The sequence below is a fragment of the Zalophus californianus genome, chromosome 1, assembly GCF_009762305.2.
Source record: "Zalophus californianus isolate mZalCal1 chromosome 1, mZalCal1.pri.v2, whole genome shotgun sequence".
Classification (NCBI taxonomy): domain Eukaryota; kingdom Metazoa; phylum Chordata; class Mammalia; order Carnivora; family Otariidae; genus Zalophus; species Zalophus californianus.
The window spans coordinates 36898947-36917748 of NC_045595.1; the positions used below are offsets into that span (position 1 = coordinate 36898947).

The 18802-nt window shown below is 40.3% G+C and overlaps 1 protein-coding gene across 1 annotated transcript; it reads left to right on the top strand.

The window, feature by feature from the left end:
• Positions 1-3039: 3039 nt before the first annotated feature.
• Positions 3040-3648, top strand: LOC113916987 (prefoldin subunit 5-like). The gene has a single exon (XM_035727998.1). It carries the CDS (start codon positions 3056-3058, stop codon positions 3518-3520), a length of 465 nt encoding a protein of 154 aa, XP_035583891.1. The 5' UTR covers positions 3040-3055; the 3' UTR covers positions 3521-3648.
• Positions 3649-18802: the final 15154 nt, after the last annotated feature.

Consider the following 18802-nt stretch of genomic DNA (forward strand, 5'->3'; position numbering starts at 1 on the left):
CTTATTATCTAGGTCTTTCTAAATTTCTCTCCTTGACAGTACCAATTAGCTACATCTCACAAAGAGGTTTATAATCTGACAAGCCTGAAACCCTGGTAATTAGGAAACTCTTCATTATCACTCATCTTTTGAAAAGCGCAGAGTGGCAGGCAATTGTCAGCTCTAAAGTGGTCAAACTTTAAATTGGTCGAGGATTCCTGAAGCCTCTCCCTCATGTCAGGAGAAGAGAAAAAAGCTGCAGAATTTGGGGCCTCTCTCTCGAACCCATTGAAATAGGGGATTCAAGCCAAATAAGGGAGTCATCTTATTAGCTGGGGCTAAAAATCTACTCTGACCTTTGACATCTGTGTGTTTTTTTTTAAATAGTAGTCTCCATATAACATATATAAGTCTGGATTTTCCAATTTACATCACATGTGTCCTATCTTAACACCTCACAATGACTCCACATATTGTTACTGTGAGGCAGAAAAGCACATGCTTAGTTCATAATAATGGTAGTTAATACTTATTGACCATTTACTTTTTCATTAAACACTGTGAGGAGATTTGTTACAGGGACCTCCTCATCTAACTTTAGCAATAACTCTCTGAGGTAGGTTCTTATAACTATTCCCATTTTACAAATGAGAAAGCTGAATCACAGAAAATTAAATAGTTAATCCAAGGACACACTGTTCGGAAGTGACACAGCTGGGATTTGAGTCCATTACTGACTGACTTTGCAGTCATTGGCTGTAAACATTAAGCTCTAGGACACAAAAAACATATCCTGTAATTATATGTCTCCCAAATGGAGCAATTTTCTATAAGCAGGAGATGGATGATTGAAGTTACTTTGGGGCTATATGTCCCTTGTTTAGGGGCAAGCATGGATTATACCCATGTGATGGAAGACCCTCTTCTGGAGCAAATGTGGTTTGAGGAGTTTAACTGCTCTACAGGAGAATATATAAGGCTATTTTATTCAATGTAAATCTTTATCTCTGCAGGCTGTGATTCCTATGATGTCTATATATTATTGTTCATTTTTGGAGGAGGGTGGGTATGCATGCCCATGTATGCGTGTGTGTGAGTGTATTTTATTATTTAAAAAATTGCGTGTTGGAGAAAGAGAGCCAAGAACATAAAAAAAAAAAAAAAAAGAACAGGAGAGATGTGTAGACTTGATTGTCAAAATGAACCAAAGGAATCCCTGGACTAAACTGTTGATGTCTGACAGGACTTCTATGGAAGACTCTGAGATCAACCTTGGGAAAAACATGACCCTGTCAAAGGCCTTAGAGCTACAGAGATAATGGAAATTCCTACCATCCGTCATCATGGAAAGAGACCGATCCTGGGCTAAAAATAAGAACTATGCTGGAAAGCCTTTAGGGGTAAGATGACCTTTTTCATCTCTTTGGTTTTGGTAGACATAGGCAGAAGAGATGAGATGTACTCAAGGACCCTTAAAGAGGAGATGTGAGCTATTTCCCAAAATGTGGGGCAAGGTGTGGATTAATTAAACACCCCCCTGATGCCTTTTGAGATGAACTGGATTCATTGAACTCTGAGCAAAGCCAAATGTAACACCTAACTTAAAATTTCTTTGTATGGTAGTGCATTTCAATTTTTCTGAGATCTTTGGTAAAGTCTCACTGAACATTATAGCCTGGTGTCAGCTTTCACTTTGAGTTGAGTAGATTCTCTTTGATTATATTTGAAGAGGAACACCAACAGACTGAGTAAAGAGAATCTGTAGTTGCTGTTGCCTTGTTCAAAATGTCAAAGAGATCACCTGTGTTTTTATATTCTTCTTCCCCAAATTCTGCAAAATGACACTGAAGAGATAAGTTATTAATCCACATAGTTGTTGCTGTTGGTGCCCCACTCATATCTCTCAGACTCACCATGTCATTAGATAACCATAGCGAGTATACTGGAAAAGAAAGTCAAAGAAATCTCTCTGGATATAAATTGAAAAGATCAAGAGATGGTCAACAGAAGAAAGATAAGATTTGAGGGTCGTGCTCGCTTCGGCAGCACATATACTAAGATTTGAGGGTCAATCTGTAGAAACAAAATATAAGCCATGGGGGAGAAAAAAGAAGGTAACAAGAAAAAAGAAGAGAGGAAATTATCAAAGAACAAACACAAGAAAATTTCCTAAAATTGAAGGACACAGCTCTTTAGACTAAGTCCAGCAAGAGCTCAGCATGATTATTAAAATGAGATCCATGTTATAGTGGGTACTGTTGTGTGCCACCCAGATTTCCCTTATAGGACTGAAATACTTGTTCCCCAAGTCCTGGGTGTATTGGTGGCTTTGGTTCTCAGATGATTCCCGCTTGGGCAATTAACATTTGCTCAAGAGTACTGTCTCACTCAAGGTCAGTCCCTTGTTGGCAATGGCTCGCCTCCATGACTGGTCAACAGGAGAAGAGCACATAAAGGCCCAGCCCACCTGCCTGAGGTAGGACAACACTGAAGGGCTATTCCAACTCCAGAGCTCTCCATAGGATTAGCAGAATTTTCTGTAGCAACTGCATCACCGTTCAATGTCTCCTTCTGCCTAATCCTACTTTCCTGATCCCTCACACATGCTGTTTTCAAGAGCAGTTTCAATAAAGTTCTAGCACAATATTCTCTGCCTCTGAACCCAAGCTAAGATAAAACCAAGGCATACTGCAGTAAAATTTCAGAGCTCAGAGGATAAAAAGAAGATCCCAAAAGCTTCCGGTGGGGCAAGGGGGAGCAAAAGATCAACTGTGAAGGAACTGGGTACAAAATGGCATCAGATTTCTCAACAGCAACATTGAAATCTACAAAAATGCCTTTTAAGTAATGAAGGGAGGGGCACCTGGTGGCTCCTTTGAGTGACCGACTCTTGGTTTTGGATCGGGTTGTGATCTCAGGGTGGTGAGATAGAGCCCTGTGTGGGGCTCCGTGCTCAGCAGGGAGTCTGCTGGAGTCTCTCTCTCTCTCTCTCTCTCTCTCCCTCTGCCCCTGCCCCCACTCATGCATTCTCTCTCTCTCTCTCTCTCTAAAAATAAATAGAGTCCTCCGTCCCAACATGGTGCAGTCAGTTAACATCACCGAGCTGAACCTGCCGCAGCTAGAAATGCTCAAGAACCAGCTGGACCAGGAAGTGGAGTTCCTGTCCACGTCCATTGCCCAGCTCAAGGTGGTACAGACCAAGTATGTGGAAGCCAAGGACTGTCTGAACGTGCTGAACAAGAACAACGAGGGGAAAGAATTATTCGTCCCACTGACGAGTTCTATGTATGTCCCTGGGAAGCTACATGATGTGGAACATGTACTCATCGATGTGGGAACAGGCTACTATGTAGAAAAGACAGCTGAGGATGCCAAGGACTTTTTCAAGAGGAAGATAGACTTCCTTACCAAGCAAATGGAGAAAATCCAGCCAGCTCTGCAGGAGAAGCATGCCATGAAACAGGCTGTCATGGAGATGATGAGCCAGAAGATTCAGCAGCTCACAGCCCTGGGGGCAGCTCAGGCTACTGCCAAAGCCTGAGAGCTTGTTTCAGATCTGGGGCAGAGGGACTCTTGCTTCAGGAGCTTGGGACTTTGTGGGCGTGGCTTCCTGGGGTCCAGGAAGAGAACGATCTTGTGTTTAATGCTAATAAATGTGCCAGCTGGGCAAACAAACAAACAAACAAATAAATAAATAAATCTTTTTTAAAAAGATAAATAAACAATGAGGGGAAAATATTTTCATCCTATATTTAGATTTACTATTAAGACTATAGATTTTATCCTATGAGTATAAAACTAAGGGAAAAAAGGGCATAAAGACATTTTCATATGGGCAAGTACTCAATAAATCTACCTCTTTTTCCATATTTCTTCGTAAAATACTAGAGTGAAATGATATAAGAAGGAAGAGCAACAAACTGAATATAGACAGTCCATCAAAATGAAAGAGTAAACCAAGAAAGTGAAAGAGACAAGAGATAGGAAAATGTGGGATGTTATCCAGAAGACTGGCAAAGATAGTCTTAGGAATGCAGACTTGCAGCAAGTTAAGAGAAAAATTGGCCCAGATAGAATCAGGAGAACAGCAGACTCCAGAAAGGAAGGCTCCAGGAACCAAAAAAATTAGTAATAACAATAATAAACTATTAACTCCTGCAGAAATATATGTTTGAACCCAATTCTAGTGAGTTGAATATTTGCATAATCATAATAATATAAACATTGGCTGTTGATTTAGTAAAACATATGACTATGTTGGAGTTTTGAGAAAAAGGAAAATGGTGGGACATGCTGATGAGCTAAGTACTTATGTAGAATGTAGTGAAGTCGGTGGATACCTTCTTACATTGGTGAACAAAGAGAGAGTAGTATATGGAAAATTTTATAAATATGGAAGTAAATACTAGGGGATGTAGCTAGGAAAGTTAAGGAGGGGTTGCTTCTGGGGGGCAGAAATGAAGGACAGTGCAAGGTATGACTTTTTAAAAATATAACCCCTTGGTACTGCTTATGTTAGGCTTTTAAAGCCATGTGCACACATTTATTTAATGAAAAGGAAGTGGTGGGAAATGGTCTGCTATGTAGTGATAGTGACAAATGGAGAGTGCAACGATGAAGGAGATGGCATGCATCAGCCAACAAAGACTCGCGGAACATGCGAGCATTTCCTGGGAGTTACTAGAAAAACTTGACAAAGGGATCCTCATAAAGGACTGAACTTCCTAAAATCAAACCATCTTGATATACCAGTTTCACTTTTAGGTTCTGCTGATAGGTTTGAAATGTACATTCTACCATAAGTACTCAGACCTATGGCAGATATTGCTAATTCAGCACTGCTATATTTTACACATAAGCATGATCAATTAGCAATGTCCACCATGGGCACAGAAAGGAGGAGTGACAGCACATTTTCCAAAGCCCTGTGGCTTCAGAATCCTTCTCAACACAAGACTCTAAGCACCATACCAGTGGGACAGTGGATTGACTCTAAAGGGCTATTTCATTTCCAGAAACTCCTAATAGGATTGGCATTCCTTATAGATAATTTGCCATCCCTAGTATAAAAGCCTACCTCTCACATGTTAGTTTGGGTCTTTTCAGAAACTGATGCTAAGACAAGATTAAATATACCAGTGTTTATGGGGGAAATGGCTGTGACAGAAAATGGAGATGCTGAGAACCATCAGACTGCATCACCAATCTGACCCCAATAAAGGAAAGAAGGAAGTTTGAAGTGCAGTACTAACGAATGTTTGGCAAGACCGAGGGGAAGTCCTCAAGTCAAAATCCACAAATTAGAAGAGTCCTGTGCTTTCCAGGAATGGGCATGCCTTAATATCCTTGTCATGTTCAGTCATTGGCTATGGGAAGCATGGCCTCAGACCAAGCACAGTGATGCACTTCAGAGCATAGCACCTGGGCTTAGTCAATAATTCTCCCTGCAGTTGGAGGTCTATAGTTCACATTTCCATGGTTGCCACATTTCACCTTGGGAAATCAAGAGCACTGAGCAGGTTTTAGACGGGCCTAGGGAACTAAATACTTGAAATGCAGGTGTGACCACAGAGTCACAAAGGGATGTTGAGGAATTGGGAGTGTGAGCAAGGCCAGGCTTTAGGTAGTAGCAGACAGACTGGGTTGTTGGTATCTGCCTCCTAACAGATTCATGATCAGCCACTGGCCAGATGTAGGTAGGAAGAGCAGAATAATTTTGTTAGCCTGAATTTGGGCAATGAGATTGAATAGAAGAACTCAGAATCAAGAGCTGGGAAGATCCTCTTTGGAATCCTCCCGTGTGTTTGTCAGGTACTCCAGAGCACTGACCCAACACATTACTGCTCTCTTCAATGGCTGAGACAAAGCTATTTTAATTAGTAATTACATTAGAAGCTACAATTAGTCATAGCACTAACAACAAAAACCATTAGTAAGCACACACTAAGTTCTTATTCCTATGCAGTGGGTACTGAAAACACAGTTTTCACACACATGCACAAAGTAAGCAACCCTCTTTATTTGAAGAGAGACATTTGTGCAAAGTAGCCCCTAAAAATCACTTTGTCTGCTGTGCCATAAAAAAAACCCAGAGATTTGTTTCCAATATTAGATAATATATTTTTAGGCTCTAGTTACTGTTTTCCCCAATCTCATGACATAAGCTTCTCTTTGAATTCATTTGTGTCATCATGTCTATAGAACTCTATAAGCCTAACCGCTTAGGTTATTGAAAAAGCATCATTTTTTCCAGTTAGGCCAAACATCAGTCATTGAGACACGTCTGTTGTAGTTGATTCCATTAAAGGCTAGTGTCATTGACACAACGGTCAAAACACAACAGACTATACCACAAATGGACATCTTGGTTTGAGGTGCTCACCAAATGCTAAAGATTCTCTATCCTCTAACTCAGTATGTGGTGAGTTGTATCCTTCCTTGTTTCCAAATCTGAGTGTCTGAGTAATAAACAGCACCAACACAAATCCAGGTTTGTTTTATGCATACTGTTTAAGTTTCAATATTCTGTGATGTATGAATTTGTTACCCATTGAACAGATAGGGAAGCTGCGTTAAAGAAGATACTCGAGGTTGCACCATGAGTCATGAGGCCATATCAGAACAAGAACCCTTGGCCTAATCTGTACTCTGGTGTCCCATCATATGTTTTATCTAGCCCAACCTCAAGTTGCCAGCAAATCTAGACTGTAGTGATCAAAATACTTGGCAGAAGAGTCATCTTTGTGATCACATTGTATTTCTAAAGCAAAGTCCAGGTGACCCTGCCATTGATTATTCAATGACACCCCATGTCTTTTTTCAAACCCACCTTCTGAATTGAAAAAGAACAAGGAAAAGATTTGAGGACTTTCTAGTTCTTAGCCTGGAAAATATAGTAAGATAATCTACCATTTTTATCTATCCATAAGGAAATACTCTGCTTTCAAAAAGGTGGTGTGGAGACCAACTAAAAAAGACAGGAAGACACTATCTGAAAAAGAAGAGGTCCCCAAATGACAAATACTGCAAGTGTTGATCACTCAGATGCTAACTGGCCTCCCTGAATGATCTAAAAAGCTGCACACTGATTACGTGCCTTGGCCACGTCCCTTCCATTAGAGTTAATGAACATCTCAGGGACCTGCTTGGCCACATTCCCATTGTAAGTACTGAGCTAGGGACATACACCACGTTGGAAACTCAAAGATTTTCCCTTCCCTGAGAGGAGTTTCATCATGTTTTGTTTGGAGTGTATTCCTAACTTTATTGTAATAAAAACATGTTGCATTTGGGAAAGAGTCAGGATTTGTCTGAGAATGGGTAGTGCTTTGGGTTTTTTGTTTAAAGCCTAAAAATAAGAAGGAACATTTGGCAGAAACCCAGGTCCTGAAGATACTGTATTATTCTAACTATTAAATATAAGGAAATTCAATATATGCTTCTTAATTATTATTTTTGTCAAATGCGTAACTCCTGGAATGTCCCCCATTAGCCTTAACTATATTAATTTTTCCACAGCTACAAAAACAGAAAAAAATCATGCCATAACTCTTATTATCACCAAGCTGTTGTTCTTTGGTTCATCTTTAATATATTAAATATATAAATATATTAAAAATTTAAAGTATTCATCTGAAGAATATAATTTTCATGAGGAAATAAATCAAATAATGATCAACCTTAGAGACTATCATGGGGAAAAAAAACAACACATTTCAATTTGCTTTTCAAAAATTCTGCTGACAATTTCCAGCATGTATGCACACTCTCACGCACAACCCTCACACCCACGCATACTCTCAGACGACACACATACACCCTCATGCATACATTCCCTCATTTGCACCTCCTCACCACGTTATCTAGATTCTTCCTCTTCTGTTGCTATCTAAGTAGTGATTTTCTTTTGGATCTGTCCAAAAAAAGTGTTTTTTAAAGAAATGTTTTCAGGGGGAGTAATTCTGTGGGATTTTAATAGGTGGTCCAGGGTGTGTGTGTGTGTGTGTGTGTGTGTGTGTGTGTGTGTGTTCCAGGGTGTGTGTGTGTGTGTGTGTGTGTGTGTGTGTGTGTGTGTGTTCCATGGTTAGTGAAAAGGGTTTAAGAAATTTGGAGGTAAAGAAAGCTAAGCACACCTTCTTACAGTAGGCTCTTAGGACAGAATTACTCAGAGCCCTTAATGAACTAATGTATTGCATGCATCCTTAATAGAAGCATGTTGTATATAGACTGTGCTTTCTGACTGGTAGCAGCTTATTACATGGCTACTGAGCCCTTGCTATGTGGCTGATCTGAGTTAAGTTATGCTGCAAATATAAAATACAGAAAGTAGTACAGAAAAAAAGGGTAAAATATTTCATTAATAAATGTTTTCTATTGATTATATCTTGAAATGATAATATTTTAGATATATTGGATTAAATAAATATATTAATATTAATCTTACCCATTTCTTTTTACCTTTTTTAATATGACTGTCAGAAACCTTAGAATTACATATGTGGCTAGTATTATATTTCTTTTGGACCATGCTGATACAGAGCATGTTTCAAATGTAGTTGACCATAAGAATTAGGTTTTGTATAATATCTTATGGATGTAGTCTTGTAGGCTTTGAATTCTGAGATTATACCTTTTACCATTTAGGTGGGGGGTGGTCAGCCTTTGCAATAGAAGCAAAGGTTGTTTTGCATTTGCCTAGGAACACTGGTCAGAATGAAGATGAATATTGTGTCTAAAAGTATTTTCTTGAGATCCTACTATGTGTCAGGCTCTGCATGAGGCACAGAGCACAGGTCAGTGAATCCTATAGATAGGGCTCAAAAGATAACAATAGAAACCAGCAAGTAAGGACATTGTGCTTTACAGTGCTTACTCAAATGCAGATTCGTGGGCGCCACCTCAAACCTACTGAATGAGCTCTCTGGGAGTGGGGCATTTCTAGCAAGCACTTCGAGGGATTGTGGAACACATTGAAGCTTGCAAACAACTGTGCTAGCTGGGTGGGTAAACATGAATAAAACATCTTCATCTGTCAGCCTCTTGGTTGCAAGCAACAGACATGGGCGCTAGCTCTCTTAAATAAAAAGGGAATCAACTGGAAGGATATCAGGAGCTTACAGAATTGAAAGCAGGCTAGGAAAATGGGCTTCAAAAACAGAAAACAAGGAAACCTCGGAGGCTTGGAAGCAGGAACTGGATAGCTTAGGTGTGGTCAAGATATCACCAAACTTCCAGCCTACATCTTTGCATCATGCATGTGAGATTCAAAGCGTGAAATAGACCTCGTGGTCAGGCATATATTGGGGTGAGGGCAAGACTTGGTCTCCTCTGCGTCTGTTATAGGAAACAGCAGTGAGAGGTAGTCTCTGGGAATAGCCATCCTTTCCACCATCCCCAAATTATAAATAATGGAGAATTCCTCTAAAAAGAAGGCCAAAATTACTACCTAAAAATGCATGATCAAGTGGGAGATGGAGGGACTGAATGCTCTGATGCTCCCAAATAACCACCACCCAATGTAAGAAGTAAAATAATCTCCAAAGTTGAGAGGGGGAGTATTAACATATATTATTTGGAAATTCCTCTGCAGGGAAGATGTGCTTCTTCTCCCCAACCATAAAATAAATATTTTTATTTTATTCTTGGAGTTATAATCCAATAGTACCATTATTAATTTTGTTGTTCAGATTGTTCCATTTTAGTCATTGGGGGTTCTTCTGGATTAGTTCCTATGTCTTTCTCTCCAAACTAGTTTCTGGGACTGGACAAGGCTTCTCGAAGGCAGGGACTCTGTCTTATTTGACTTTGCAGAATGGAAAATGCCTTGTTCATAGATGTCACTGGGCTCGAAGTTGAAGATCCAAATTATTCTTCTGACTCAGTGAATACTCTTGTGTGTGAGGTTACGACAGGAAGCAGCTTTAGTCTAGGTCAGTAACCAACATGTAAAGAGTGTTTAACAACTTATAAGCATGTCCTGTTGCTTGATGCTGTTCCATCTACACAACCAACCTATAAAGCTGATATTTGAGAACAGAACCCACATTGGCATTGACAGTAGAGCAGAGTCTTAGGGGGCCTTCTGCAGGGCCAAAGTTTCAGCTCCTTAGTAGGTGGAGAGGTCTAGGTCCAGACCAAGGGCTTCTAAGAAATGAACCAGAAAGCCTAGGGTAGCAGGTAGGGGGATAGTCATCAAGCATGTGGTCAAAGGATCGTTTGATGCAGTTTAACCACTGTATAAATATCTATAATTTATTTAAAGATTTTATTTATTTATTTGTCAGAGAGAGAGCACAATAGGGGGAGTGGCAGGCAGAGGGAGAAGCAGGCTCCCCACTGAGCAGGGAGCCCAATGCGGGACTGGATCCTAGGACCCCGGGATCATGACCGGAGCTGAAGGCAGATGCTTAATCGACTGAGCCACGCAGGCAACCCTAAATATCTATACTTTTTAACATTTGGTACAGCCATATTAGAACATACCAGTACAAACTAATAATTTTCTCTGTATACAAACACCATGTTCCCTACTTATGGGCACTATTATGTCCATTTTATAAATGAGATCAAATAATGTGCCAAGGCTGCAGAGCTAGAGATAAGACTAGATTTCTCAGTAGAGTTCTGTTTGTGACAAAATGAATTTTAGAAATTAAGGGAATGAACTTGAATTTTGAAATTAACCAGATTCAGGTGCACCTTCTAACTTTTCTTAGAATTCTCCCTCATAATATGAAATGGCATATTATTGCATTCAAATTCTAAACCATGGGTGATCAAATGCCTCCTGACTCTTTGATAAGACTTCCTTTTTACAAGGGGAAGAAAAGACACATTTTCTTCTGTTTTTTGACACACATCAAGTTTGAAAGTGGGATTTTTCATTTTCCAACCTGAGACCCTATCCTTCTACAGAAACGTTCTGCTCCAACGTGCTGGAAGGGCTCTTGTCAGTGATAACCTGGCCATGTGGCTTCTTCCTCCTTAATCGGTTTCCCTGGACTGCCTGTGGTTCTGCACAGTGGGGGTTGATAAGAGGCTCCTGTGCTCATTGGGCCGTATTTTTAAAATTCTTATTTCTATCTTTCATTCTCCAGGACAGATTCCTGGATAGAGATGCAGGTTTGCATTTTCTGCCTTCCAACAGGAGAGTCAAGTTGAGGCATACACTTGTGTAAGTGTGTGTGTGTGTGTGTGTGTGTGTGTGTGTGTGTGTGTGTGTGTGTGTGTAGATTGTGGACTGTAAGCTCAATTTCGCTTTTTGCTGACTCATTCAAAACCCTAGATGCCCTTACTTTGAACAGGTGCAATTAAAAACAAAAACAAAACCCCATATTCTCCACTGTCCTCAATATCTACTAGAACCTTTGATTTCTTGGCCTTCTAGGAGAAAAGGCGCCACTGACGATGCAGTCCTCATGGAAGATGCATCAGTAGACAACCATGTTTGAAGACAGAATGTTTAATTTCTAAGCCTTAAATTCCTGCATAGCCTAACTTATGATGTTGTCTTGTAAGAAGTGAGAAAACTGATTGAAGATTCCCTACCACAGAGTTAATGCTAAGTTAGAATGAGCTATCATTATTGTTGTGTTCAGTCCTTTGGGGGGCCAGGGCTGACTGGACTAGGGAAAGCAGCGAATAGACTAACTAGCACCCTATGCCAAGAACGACCTAAGTAAATAAGTCCTCAGAAATGTGGCTTGATAATACTCAGAGGAAAAGTCTATTACTTATAGAAACTGAAGCTGAAAGGTCAAGATGTAGAAGAAAGGTCATACTGGGAACCATGACCAACCACAGGAAATCTCAATTTCTAGGCTATTGTAATTTTTGCCTTTTTTGAACACATTTTGGGCTATCCAATATCCTCATTTAATCATATAACTTTGTTACTTTTGAGTTTTGAATGCATGTGTGTTGGTTTTGTGTCCCTATACCATTTAAGGTCCAGACAAGAAAACTGTAATTACTCTAGGTATCTCAAACAGAGAGGATTTAATATAGGGAATTGGTTACACAGCCACTGGAAGAGCTGAAAGCGAAACAAGAGATGTGAGGTTAGCAATGGCAGGAAGCTAGTACCAGGTCTAGGACTGGAGAGAGAAAGGATATAAGTTACCAAAGCCCAGGATTTGGGGTCATATGCTGGAAGCTGGAATCATAATAGGCTGGCAGGTGGCAACTATGATCAGGTAGAGAGGGGGGTTCCCTGCAGAAAGGGAGCTACAAAGGAAATACAGCCATGTCATGAGCACCCCATGACAAAGGGAATGGAGAGGTGTTCTTGCTCTGTCCTCCTCCTGTCCTTCAGTCTTGTACCTTGCCTCCCATTGGCCAAACCACCTGAAAGGCAGAGGGCAACAGAACCTGAGGAATGCAGTTCCCTGGGGAATGGAGCCCAGATCAAAAGGGCACTGACCAGCCAGGGCCAAACCACGTAAGCTGCTCGGTGTCATCTATGGCATCTCCAGGGTGTTTCTTCTCTGTAGGTGGTCCATTCTTGGGGTGGACATGTATGATTGCCTCTGTTTGGGGTGTAACTTTCTCTTAAAGATAAGAGCTATGAGAAGAGAAGCACTGAAATTCTATAGTCAAATTCAAGAGAATAGGCTTCAAAGTAAAAAGGATATTTTTAAACTCATCGAACTCTCCAGCTCATGTCTAATGTTTTCCAGCTACAACCTGATGACTCAGAAGATTTTTTTGGGCTTTTGTTTTAGCAAATCTTGATTATCAATGTGATCAGCCCTCTCCCAGATCTGGAGGGAATGATTAGCAGGCGGCTAGCTGTGAACTGAACTAGATAACGTTTGCACTTGAAAAGGACGCATCTTGCATCCTTAATCTCAAGTACACTTTAAATAGAATTGAAATAAATGTTTGCCCATGACCTCTGGTGGTGATGCATTCTGAATTTTGGATAATATTTTATGTGTTGCTTCTTTATTACCTTCCCAGTCACTCTGATATATGTATATGTGTGTGTGCGTGTGTTTTAATTGCATTTGGATTAAATTATCAAAGCAGTTGAAAACCCTAGGCAGTCCTTATATTGTAAAAACTAATTTTAGTTCATCTATGCAGTGTCAGAAGTTGAATCCACTTGTAAAGTGTTACTGGGTGACACAGGTTTTGTCATTTCCATTGCCTCATGGCAGAGAGGTAGAGTCCAACATGACTGGCCATTAATATCCTGCTACCGCTGGACACCAACTAGTAAAGTGGGCTAGGCTTCTTCAAACATCTGGGAAATCCTAAAGGAACTCCTTCTGCGTTTAGTATTAACTCACCCTGATGCTTGTTCTTTTGTTCATGCTTCGCCTCGAGGAGTTCACCCAGTGTATTTATTTTAAAACCAATACTTGCAAGAACAGTCACCTTACCAAGAAACACATCAGAGACTTTCTGGATCTTGGGCTGAAAATATCCCAGGATGTCAATGGAGACTGGGATTACATAGCCATGAACTACATTGTTTGTAACATAATTTGTGCGCTTTCACACATTTGTCTCTGAGGCCATCCCTTATTTATAAAAAATATTCTTTCTGCCATTTATAGGTGGAATCAATCCATCCATATGGAAGTAAATGGAAGGCACTGAGGAGGTCCTCCAGCTTGGCACACTTCCCATTTCACCATGAGTTCCTGAATACGGGATCCAGTGGGAAACTCCTGTCCCATTTTTCACTCCTTTGAATGTGTCAGGGGTGTAGAGCTGGATACTTGTGGGGTGTCTGCTAGGCCTGTATTAAGTAAGCCACTTCCTCTGAGAATTGCCCCTCTCCATACACATAGAGGATTGGGCCCCAGGTAGCCATGTTTATACAACTTGACTTCATCCACATTAATTGGACCTGAGTGGTCAATTGCTTGACCCATTCAGGGCCAGTTTCTTTATCCCTAGAATTTACAACAGAGAGAATACTATTCAGGGTGGTCTGGTGTCTTGAACCAAGAAGATTTACGTGGGAAGATATAAGCAGCCATTTCACCCAAGGGCATGAAATTCAAGAGGAATTACATGCAAAGAGAGAACAGACAAAGAGGTTAAAGTGTTGCCTAGTGAATTCATTGCCTATTGTACCACAAACTGCCCCCAAAATAACAGCTTAAAACCACCAACATTTATTAGCTTACACAGTTTCTGAAGATCAGGAATCTGGGACCAGCTTAGCTGGGTATTTGTGGCTCTCTCAAGAGTGTTCTGTCAAGATGTTGGTTGGGGCTAGAGAATGCTCTTCCAAAGTCACTCATGTGGCTGCTGGCCGGAGGGTTCTCTTCCTTGCCATATGACTTTCTCCCTTGCCTTGCTTACAAGACATGGCAGCTGATTTTCCCCACAGCTGAGAGAAAGAGAGAGAGAGCAACTAAGATGGTGGTGGAACTTAATTCTCCTCTTCTTGAGTGTGTACTAGACTTAGTGACTCTTCCAAAGACAAAAAATATGGAAAGGGAAAAATAGTAACCGAAATATGGCAGATACCAGCTTAACCACGTAATCAAGGTTAACATCACCAGTCTAAGTCATGTTGATATTACACACTCCTCATAAGACGTAATGAGAAGGTTATCTCTCCTGTGGTATTCTCCCCTCAAATCTGTAATCCCAGACTAGTTATGAGAAAACATCAGACAAATCCAAACTGAAGGACATTCTACAAAATACCTGACCAGTACTCTTCAAAAGTCTAAAGCTTATTAAAAAAAAAAAAAAAGACTGAGAAATGTTACAGACTTAGGAGATTAAGGACACTTGGTGAATAAATGCCATGAGGTATCCTGGATTAGATCCTAAAACACAAAAGGACATAAGTAGGAAAATGGGTGAAATCTCAGTAAAGTCTATGCTTTAATTAATAGTATTATACCGATGTTAATTTCTCAGCTTTGACAAATGTACCATAGCTATGTTAACATAAGTGGAAGCAGGGTGAATGAGATATGGAAACCCTTTGTACTACCCTTGCAACTTTTCTGTAAGTCTGTAATTATCCCCCCCAACAACAGTGTGCGAAGTGACGAGTCCTGGGTGGGACCATACCTCTTATGAAGGAGATCTAGTTTCAACTTGTATGTGGGTGCATGGGATAGTCTAACAAGACTTCTCAGAGAGAATAAAATCCAGTTGCATGCAAAAGACAGTGAAAACTACAGCTGTAGCATCATGAAACATTCAGTAACTTCTCATAGAATTGTATGGGTTCAACAAATGGGGTGGGGTGGTACATGGGGTGAAAGAGAGAGTAGCACGAACAATGCTAGAGAAATAGTTCTGGGCTCTTGGGATGAAAGGGACACAGCACTGACTTTCTGTAGGAAATTGTATTAGTCCACTCAGGCTGACATTTAAAAAATACCATACACTGGGTAGCTTAAACAACAGAAGTTTATTTCTCATGGTTCTGGAGCCTGGGAAGTCCAAGATTGGGAGCCAGCATGGTTGCATTCTCATGAGGACTCTTCCTAGCTTCTTCCTAGGCTGCCTTCTTACTGGGTCTTTACATGGTAGAGAGAGATGGTGTCTCTTCTCATAAGAGCACTAATCCCATTGAGATTCCCAACCTCATAGACTCATTTAAACCTAATTACCTTCCAAAGGTAATTAAACCTAATTACCTTCCATCTCTAGTGATACATCCATGAAGTTAGGGCATCTACATAGGAATTTTCAGAGGGGGGACACAAACATTCAGTCCATAACAGAGATCTTATAAGACAATGCTCTGTTCTCCACCCCTGGGATAGATATACCCCATGATAGACTTGATATGCTGAGGTTATAAAGATAAATATCCCTAAATCTCTGTGGCTTAAATAAATGTTTATTTCTCACTTATGCTCTATGTCCATCATGGGTTGTCAGGGACTGTGTTCCTATTATCCTCATTCAGGAACCCAGGGCATAAGGAGTCTTTACCATTAGTTATTGCTGTAGACAAAGGAAGACAATGTGACATCACACACTGACTTATTTAAGTTTTTATTTAAATCCCCATTATTTAACATAAAGTGTAATATTAGTTTCAGTTGTATCATATAGTGATTTAACACTTCCATACATCACCCAGTGCTCATCAAAAGGACAAGCCTTAATCCCCATCACCTGTTTAACCCATCCCCCCAACCACCTCCCCTCTGTAACCATCAGTTTGTTCTCTATAGTTAAGAGTCCGGTTTCTTGGGTTTGTCTCTTTTTTTCCCGATTTCCTACTTTGTTTTGTTTCTTAAATTCCACATATGAGTGATATCATATGTTATTTGTCTTTCTCTGACTGACATTTCACTTAGCATCATACTCTCTAGTTCCATCCACGTTGTTTCAAATGGCAAGATTTTGTTCTTTTTCTTGGCTGAGTAATAGTCCATCGTTCTTTTTTATGGCTAAATAATAGTCCACATCTTCTTTATCCATTCATCATTAGATGGACACTTGGGCTATTTTAGTAATTTGGCTATTGTTGACAATGCTGCTATAAACATTGGGGTGCATGTATCCCTTTGAATAAGTATTTTTATATTCATTGGGTAATTACCTGTAGTGTGATTGCTGGCACACACTGACTTTTAGAGGCTTCTGCCTGGATGTGACATACATTGCTTCCATTCACATTTTGTTGGTAAAAGCAAGACACATGGCCAGTTATAACTTCAAGAGTGTGGTAAGTTCAATCTTACCATGTATCTGGAAGGAGGAAAATGGAATGCTGGTGAACAGCCCAAATGATCAGTATAATAAGGAATCTATGGCAGAATGTCACCAGGAAGTGTCATGACCCTTCTGCCTCCTCATCCCTTTTTCCATTTCCTTCTTTTTACTCCCTTCCTTCTTATCTTTATATCAATTGGGGTTTTGTTCTCTTTTTTTTTCTTTTCCCTTCTCTTTCCTCAAATGATCATTTTCTAATCAGAAAAATGATATATTTAAACTGCAAAAAATTCAAATAATACATGAACATAAACAATTTGCCCATTTATTTTCTCCTGCCAGAAATAACAACTCTCAACAGGTGGAGCGGGCAACACTCTTCGAGATCATTTTTGCAACTTGCTTTTTTATTTAACAATGTATCTTGGACACCTCTCCTAGTTTTTATTTATTTATTTATTTTTAAAGATTTTATTTATTTATTTGAGAGAGAGAGAATGAGAGATAGAGAGCACGAGAGGGAAGAGGATCAGAGGGAGAGGCAGACTCCCTGCCGAGCAGGGAGCCCGATGTGGACTCGATCCCAGGGACTCCAGGATCATGACCTGAGCCGAAGGCAGTCGCTTAACCAACTGAGCCACCCAGGCGCCCTCTCCTAGTTTTTAAATCAGGAAACAACAACAAATGTTGGAGAAGTTGTGAAGAAAGGGGAACCCTCTTACACTGTTGATGGGAATGCAAGTTGGTACAGCTACTTTGGAAAACAGTGTGGAGGTGCCTCAAAAATTTAAAAATAGAGCTACCCTGTGACCCAGCAATTGCACTACTGGGTATTTACCCCAAAGACACAGATGTAGTGAAAAGAAGGGCCATATGCACCCCAATGTTCACAGCAGCAATCTCCACAATAGCCAAACTGTGGAGAGAGCCGAGATGCCCTTCAACAGATGAATGGATAAAGATGTGGTCCATATATACAATGGAATACTACTCAGCCATCAGAAAGGATGAATATCCAACTTTTACATCCACATGGATGGGACTGGAGGAGATTATGCTAAGTGAAATAAGTCAAGCAGAGAAAGTCAATTATCATATGTTTTCACTTATTTGTGGAACATAAGGACAGCATGGAGGACATTAGGAGAAGGAAGGGAAAATGAAGGGGGGGAATCAGAAGGAGAGATGAACCATGAGAGACTTGGACTCTGAGAAACAAACAGGATTTTAGAGGGAGGGGGGTGGGGGGATGGGTTAGCCTGGTGATGGGTATTAAAGAGGGCACGTACTGCGTGGAGCACTGGGTGTTACACGAAAACAATGAATCATGGATCACCACATCAAAAACTAATGATGTAATGTATGGTGACTAACATAACATAATAAAATAAAATTAAATTTAAAAATAAATAAATCAGGAAATAACAACTACCACTACTACTATAAAACATCAACAAGGAATACTTGTTGAACACCTAGGTTGTAATGTTTTATCTGGTTACAACATATACATATACAACATATACATATACATACTGCATACATATTTTGCATGCAAACTAAGGAAAGATCTGTGCGTGGTCCTGCTCCTACCACTAACAGTTGTGAGACCTTAGTCAAATATCTTGACATTACTGATTCTGTATGTTTTTGTCTTTTTTTCAACAACAGAAATCGAGTGGTGAGCTGTGCGTTCTCACTGGACCTATGGGTCTAATTCTAACTATATTAGGATTTGTGGTATTGTTGCTGTAAACAGCAGACACTGACTTTCACTAACTAAAGCAAGAAGAATCAATCGGAAGAATATTGTATAGCTCAGAGACCAGAAGGAAGAGTTGAAAAAAATCATGCCTGGGGAGGGGCAGAAACCAGGGGTTCTTGGGGGATCTCTGTAGCAGGAACTCATGACCTTGGTTTCAAAGGTTTCTGCCATTGGATGACTCAGCTCCAACAGCCTTCCCTCCGAAGGTTTCTATGTGGAAGACTCAGCTTTCTGGGAGAGAGAAACTTATTGTTCTAGCAGTTCACCCCTCTGACCAGAGGGAGCTGGGTACTGTTGATTGACAGTTCTACAGAAAGCACCTGTGATGGAGGTTGGGCAGCTACCCAACGGCAAAGGGAGGTACTCTTAAGGAGAAGAAGTAAAGAAGGAGGGAAGGCAGACAAAATC